This window comes from Myotis davidii, unplaced genomic scaffold (genome assembly GCF_000327345.1).
Source record: "Myotis davidii unplaced genomic scaffold, ASM32734v1 scaffold167, whole genome shotgun sequence".
Classification (NCBI taxonomy): Eukaryota; Metazoa; Chordata; class Mammalia; order Chiroptera; family Vespertilionidae; genus Myotis; species Myotis davidii.
Genome location: NW_006300048.1, coordinates 1,887,271 through 1,894,462, shown reverse-complemented (window position 1 = coordinate 1,894,462; position 7,192 = coordinate 1,887,271). Strand labels below are relative to the sequence as shown.

The window sequence follows — 7,192 nt, the reverse complement described above, 5'->3', positions numbered from 1 at the left end:
TGACGCCCACGCCGCGCGTGCTGCTGTGTCGCTCCAGTGAGTCACCCCTGCGCCCCTCGGGGACCCCGGGGGTTTCGCCCCGTCTGTGCTGGGCATTGCACTGGGGGGTCTCACTTTTCTGTCCTTGTCTCTTTGCACCACCGACTTCTGTGGCGCGCCTCCTCCGTGGCCCAGGCTCGGTGCTGGTTGCTAGAAATACTATTTGCAAAAGCGTGGAATGCTTACCTGCAGGGGATCCCGGTCTAGCCAGGGGCAAACGCAAAGGGGGTGATAATGGCAGCCTCTGTGGGCTAAGGAAACAGGTGACCTGTGCGTACACTAAATCAGACGGTGCCCTGGAGAATCCAGGGAGGCGCCCCAAATAAATGTGCTAAGATGTCTAAGTAGGACCAGGTATGCTCTGCAAGACCAGGCCTCACGTTTTAGCAGGCGGGAATCTCAGAGGGAGGGCGGGGTGGGTGGGTGAATGGGAGGGAAGAGATCAACCAAACAACTTGTGTGCATAGATGCATAATCCTTGGACACAGACAATAGGGTGAGGAAGGCCTGGGGCAGAGGCTGGCTAGACAAGGGTCAATGGCGGGTGGGGGTAGGGAGAAGACATGTAATACTTTAAACAATAAAGATTAAAAGAAAGAAGAAAAAAAAGATGGAGAGACCCGTGGCCGGGATCTCTTTCTGGAGCAAGAATAGTTTTATAGAAACACACAGCTTAGCAGACCAGAGTGCTGCAGGCAGCTGCCTTCCCTTCCCCTGTGTGGGAATGGTTACCCTAAGACCCTAAGCCAGTTAGCACCACCCTGCATCCCGCTCCCTGGAGGCCACTGGGAGGAACTGGCATGGGCGGGGTAGGAGGGCTCTGCTGTGACTGCGTAGGTAACTGTTATTTGCTCCAGTTTCTTCAGTGCCCTCCCCCTGTTGACCAGTGACTCTGGTTTTTGTGCTTCAGACAGCATCGATGGCAGCAATGTGACAGTCACCCCCGGGCCGGGAGAGCAGACCGTTGATGTTGAACCGTAAGGAAAAGCCAATTCTTCTGTAGCACAGGAGCCTCAGCTGAGGAAAGGGAGGAGGAGCTTTGAGAAGTGGAGTTCATACGTCTGGGGTGGGAGTGGCCACTGAGGGAGAGGTTGTAGAAATTGTAGGATCCTGATTATTTCTCCGTAATTTCGTGTTTCAAGGCCTTTGCCAAAGACTAAGTGCATAGTAAATCCTGAAGCCCTGGATTCAGAGAACCTAGCGTCCCCATCTCTGGCTCCATGGGCCATTGGGGCTGTGGTCAGATGCTTCCACATCTCCAGTGACATTGATGCATCTCTCCATCTCTCTCTGGGTGCCCAGCTCTCTACGAGGCTTCTTCCAAATGTCCTTGCTTCCCCCATCCCCTCCCTAAGATCCTTGGCCAGCCCTCCCGATGGGCTTGTTGAGTCCTGGGTGGAAAGAAAGGATGGTTATTTGCATGGAGGAGCACAGAAAAGAGGCCCTGAGGTGGAGTGGGGAGTAGATTGAGTCGGGAATCAGAAAACCTGAGTTCCAGCCCCATTGTGCTACTTGATCTTAATCAAATTAACCTTTGTAGGCTTTAGTTAACTCATTCATTAAATGGGAATATTTTTCACTGCCTTGGTTATGTCACAGAACTTCGATAGTTTCAGATGAGATAGATGGTTTATGTGAAAGTGATAAAAAAGATTAAAAAAATGAAATCAGCACTTTGTATCTGTCCCATTTCTCCTGGTTGAATGGTATCCATATGCTCTTGGCAGCTGTTCCCTTGGAGTTAGCACCCTCCATCTCAGTCATAGAGAGAGATGAAGCCCAGCTGACTTCTCCCTGGCTTCCCACAGCATCGCCCCCCAATCTTAAAGCTGTCCCTCATCCCAGTGAAAAGGCCACGCCTGGAATCTAGGGTCACACTTAGGAAATGCCCCTGCATTCTTCTTGCAGAAGGAACTGGTTTCCTTCTTTTTCAAGTTCCTAACAGTTGCCCTTGGCCTCTAATTGAAGACCACACTGTTGTTTTTCTTGTCATTAAAGGCGCATCAACATTGGCTTGAGATTCCAAGCAGAGATCCCAGAACTGCAGGATGTCTCTGCCGTGGCCCAGGACACACACAAGGCCACATTGGTCTGGAAGCCCTGGCCAGAGCTGGAAAACCATGACTTCCAGCAAAGAGGTATAGTCGAACCTCGGTTCTCGAATGTCTCCCATCTCAAACAGTTCGGTGCTCGACCAAGATATTCCCCATAAAAATGTCTCCATTGTCGACCAAAACTTCAGTGTTTGACCTGACAGCCCTTTCATGCTGATACTTCAGCATAACAAAAAAGCATCCTTCAGGCAACAAACAAAGGAGAGAATGCTTTTGTTGCTGGTGAAATCACAATTTTAAAACATAAAGAGGCCATCAAGAATGCTAATGTTGCCCTAGCCAGTTTGGCCCAAAGGATAGAGCATCGGCCTGCTGGGACTGAAGGGTCCCGAGTGCGATTCCGGTCCAGGGCACATGCCTGCATTGCAGGCTCGATCCCCAGTAGGGGGCGTGCAGGAGGCAGCCAATCAATTATTCTCTTTCATCATTGATGTTTCTAGCTCCCTCTCACCTTCCTCTCTGAAATCAATAAAAATATATATTTTTTAAAAAGGAGTTGCTAAGGGTGGGAAAGTGTTCACAAAACAATCACAGGCAAGTGAATACGTAGAAAAACTGTTGTTGATTGAATAAAGGAAAAGCAGTTAGTTGGTGATAGCATTTCCAAGGCAATGATACATGAAAAATTTGTTTAAGGCTAGTAGGGGATGGTTCTATAAATTTAAGAAAAGACGTGTTTATTTATAAATTAAACAGTACATTAGATATGTACTGTCTATAAGAAAGGTTAAAGCGGAATCATTTGAGGGTCTGGAACATATTAATTCAATCAGCATTATTTCCAATGGGAAACGATGATTCGGTTTTCCAACACATCGGTTTTCGAACAGTCTTCCGGAAAGAATTATGTTCGAGAAACGATGTTCCACTATATTGTCATGTGGGAAGAAGTGAGCAGGAGGGCTTGATTCTCTCACAGGGTCTCTGGCTCCCGGACCTGTGTGTTTTCCATGGTCCTGAGCTCTCTGATGCAGTGGCCTCTTGTTCCCCACAGTGGAGAATCTCCTGAATTTGTGCTGTTCAAGTGCGTTGCCAGGCGGAGGGACCAATTCTGAATTTGCTTTGCACTGTCTCTTTGAGGCCAAAGGTGATGTGATGGTAAGGAGCCACAAAAAGTCATCTTCACAGTTCATATTCTTCATGCCAGGATTCTGAAAAGTATTTTCCCAAATTTCTGGGTTGTCTCATGTACCGTACAACTAATTCGTGAGATGATGTCCCGTCAGCGAACCTCCTGTTTCTTATCTCAGTAAGTCAGAATTTAAAAGCCTGAAGGAAAACCTCCCTTAACCAAAATGGAGTGTTTGCATATTCTCGCACCTTTGACACAGTTCTTTGGTCAAACCAGAACTTTGGTGCCATCTCTCCAGAATCAGAGCTGACCATTGGCCCGCTCAACCTGGACTCCAAGCGAGAGCATTCAAACACGAACCTGTTTCCTCTTCCATAAATACATCATTCTTGTACCAGATCTAGCTTCCTGCTGTTTGATTTCAAGAAAATCTGAAAGTAAGAAAATGCCCTAATGCTCCCTTCTCGTGAGGTTATTGATACCGTTCAGGGGTTTTTTAGAATGTTGGGAACTTTCCTTAACCCTTTCAGATTAGAATTGAGGAGCAGCACTTCTCGAACTTTTAACATGCACATGAGTCACTCAGGGAACCTGGTTAAAGTGCAGGTTTTTATTCCAAAGTTCTGGAGGTGGGGCCTTTGCCACCAGCTCCCAGCTATGCCCGTGTTGCTGGTGTGTGGACCACACTTGGAGTACCAGGACACTGGATCTTGCTCTGCCCATCAACCATCCACTGCTCAACTCCGCCTGCAGGGTTTCCCTTAAAAAGTCAGTGAGGCTAAAGGAGACAGATTTGAAAGGATGTATGTAGCTAGGTCCTCTGAGAGGACACTGTCTAGTACAGTTATCACTAATACAGCTCCTGATGTTTAGTTGTAATGAAATATGATTTTTCTGCAAAAACAGTTTCAAATCACCCACTCACTTCCTCAGACTCTATCCCCAGATACTCAGCCTCCATTTAGAGGGAGGCCCCACCATCTCTCTGAGACTGGGCCCTCACCAACAAGGGGGGTTGGGGTCTCAGGCCTGACCAGCTGGGGCTGGGGGATGGTTAGAGTGGCAAGCCCTGTGGGGTGCTGACCAGAAAGGAACTCCCAATTAGGGGGTCTCCCTCTGGTTTGCCTTCTAGTGCCCTCAACCCCACACTCTGCAGTGCCGGTCCCTTTGCCCCCGTAGGCAGATGGTCTCCTCGGGACACAGACCCATTACTGACTCTCGCCTTTTCTCTCCCACGGGTCCACAGGCTGCTCTGGAAACGCTGCTGCTGCGGAAGCCAGTCAGGTTAAAATGTCATCCTTTAGCCAGTTACCACTATGCCGGTAGGTCGCCCGCAGCCCCGCGCCCCCTGCTTCCTGCGAATGGGCTGTTTGCCTGTTTGGTTGTTGCCTTTTTAATGGTAGATAGCGTGGTTCAGTCCTCATCGGCGCTTTTGATCTCAAGGCTTCCTGAGGTAGCTGATGGGGCAGCCATGTGTGTTGGGCACTGCTGAGTGTTTGTCTGTCTGGGCTCCTCCCCTTGTGGGTGTGCCAGGAGCTGGGCAATAGCGGACCGCGCCTGCGCATGTGTCAGGGAGCCCTGTGTCATGTGGCAGGGAGCCCTGTGCGTCTGGGGAAAGGGGCATGTGGGATACAGCACAGAGGCAGCAACGCGCAGCAGCCCCTCTGCTCTGGAGTCAGTAGATGTGCGTTCAGATCTTACTTGCACCCTTGGCCTCTACAGCCTTCATTTTCTCTCCTGTAAAATGGGGCTTATGCTCCATCTCTTGCTGTGTTTTGTAAAGATTCAAGATAATATATATAGCCCGGATGCCTGGCATGTTCTAGAGGCAATTACTATTCATTTATCTAACAGTTATGTATTGAACACTTACTGTGTACAAGGACTATGCTAAGATGAAACAATGACTAAGACAGATGTAGTCAGTTTCCTACCTCATACAGTGTAGCGTCTGAGATGGAGGCAGTTATTAAACAACGGGTTGCACTGAGAGCAGGAGAAATGGTGCATAAACACATATGTAAACAAAACATATATACATACACGTGAGTGTGTCTCCTGAGGGTTAGATTACCGGTGGCATCACCAATAAGAGGGAGGGAGAAAGCACCTTTGAGTGTTGAATGGAGTGAGCATGATGAGAGAGAAAGAAACAGTTTGGGGAGTCTAAGAGATGGCACATCATTCAGCATTTTATTCCCATTAACTTGTAAACCCATCCATTCTGAGGGTCCCAACAAACCCGCCTGGGTTCTGTCTTTCAGAGGGGGCTGGACCCTCCAGTACCCCTTGATTATTAATCATTTGTTTGTTTCCTTGGTACCCTGGGCAGACCCTGCATAGGTAGGTGCTAAGTACATTAGTGGGTTTGGGGACCTCAGAATACCTTTTCCAGGCCTTGGTCCAGATGGCCAGGTAGGCCTGCGGTGAGGGCTGCTCTTCAAATACTGGAGCTCCCAGTGGGCATCCTGTCACCACCACCGTTTGCCTCACTTCACCTGCTCCTCTCATGCGTTGGCCTTCCTGCCTGTCATCTCAGGATAGAGAGGCCTCCGAAGCCGCTCATCTGAGCACAGCAAGCCCAGCACACAGGCCACCGCTGGAACTGGGCCAGGGACAAAATAGACACAAGGGATCAGAAAGCCATCACTGAACCAGTGGCCTACCCAGCAGTCTCTTAATATTGTCTCCATCATTTCCTGCTGGTGTCTGCCTGAGTGCAGGTAGGAAGATGTGGGCGCTCTCCCTAATCTGCCACTGAAACAGTGTAATCCTCTCCTAATTCCAAGTATCAGTCGCTGCCCATTAGACCCTGACAGGCTGTCCAGCCTCCTGGAGCCTCAGCTTCTTTGCATGGCAGGTGAGACGGTTGGTTGACGAGAAGGAGCTTCTGAGCCATCCGCTGGGAGAGGCAGCTGCTCTGGGCCCGCAGGTGCCTGGGATGGACGTGCCCCCAGGCTGGTCAGCTCCAGCTGTGAACAGCCTCACCTGAGACCCTCATCCCCTCCAGTTCTTCCCACTGTGCCAAGCAAACATTGTTATTTTTTATGTGTGACATGACATCAAAAAGGTTCGAAAGCTGGGCACTAGAAACCACCCTCTACCCCAAACGAAACAAAAATGCTAAGATAATACCAAGAACTTTGAAATGAGAGGGCCCTACACGCTGCTGAAATGAATCGATCTGTTGGGGTTCCCAGCTAACCTTTACCCAGCCCCTGCCCCAGCCCACAGCAGACCAGGAAGGACCCCGTTTCTTCCTGGAATCATTTCTCCCCTTGGAGGCAAGAGAGGTGGAGCTGCGGTGTGAAGGGCTGGTATCTTGCCAGCTGTGTGTCCCCGAGAAAAGAGTGCTCATCTACGTCCGCCAGTCCTTTGCCTTTTCCAAGAAGTGATCCAGACTGGACGCCAGAGAACCTTCTAGAATTATGAGCAAAAAGGGCAGAGGTCACTGGTCTGTAAAGTCTGACCTGACTCCATTCCCTTAACATTTCCCTTCCAAGCCACAGGGGAGGCCACAGGAGTTACCCCCTCACATGCCCAGCTCCCAGCCACTCCCTCCCTGCTCCCTCCTTATGTGGCTCCCGGTGCTGGTTAATCCCACCCCGGTGGCCCCCCTGCGTTGGCCTCTGGGCCAAGCCCCATTGGGCTGCTCTCCGGTGGGACTGTTGTCAGCTCCCTTCCTCACTGGGACACCGTCTCCTGGGTGTCCTTTGGCTTCTGTCTCTGTGGCTGTGGCCAGTGTCCCCCACCCTGACTCCCGTTCTCCCAGTTGTCCTGAGAGGTGGCTACGGCGGCTCCTAGGCTGCCTGTGCCCCGGATGGAAAGCAGAGAGTCCGCTCAGGGAGGGAGGGAGGCTGTACATTTGGGGGAGATAGACAGAGACACAAGCCTGTGGAAATCACTTCTCTTACTGTACTCATGGCCTTCCCTTTCCCACTCCAGCCCAAGAAATTCAGTAAGAAAA

General features: G+C 50.3%; 1 protein-coding gene across 1 annotated transcript in view; it reads left to right on the top strand.

The window, feature by feature from the left end:
* The window catches only part of TRERF1 (transcriptional regulating factor 1), a 213,099-nt gene that overhangs the window by 184,955 nt on the left and 20,952 nt on the right, over window positions 1-7,192 (top strand). The window contains exons 10-14 of the mRNA XM_006776439.2: window positions 3-36; window positions 950-1,016; window positions 2,038-2,177; window positions 3,148-3,251; window positions 4,472-4,547. Of these exons, the coding sequence (XP_006776502.1) occupies window positions 3-36; window positions 950-1,016; window positions 2,038-2,177; window positions 3,148-3,251; window positions 4,472-4,547 (421 nt within the window). The remainder of the gene's footprint in view (window positions 1-2; window positions 37-949; window positions 1,017-2,037; window positions 2,178-3,147; window positions 3,252-4,471; window positions 4,548-7,192) is intronic.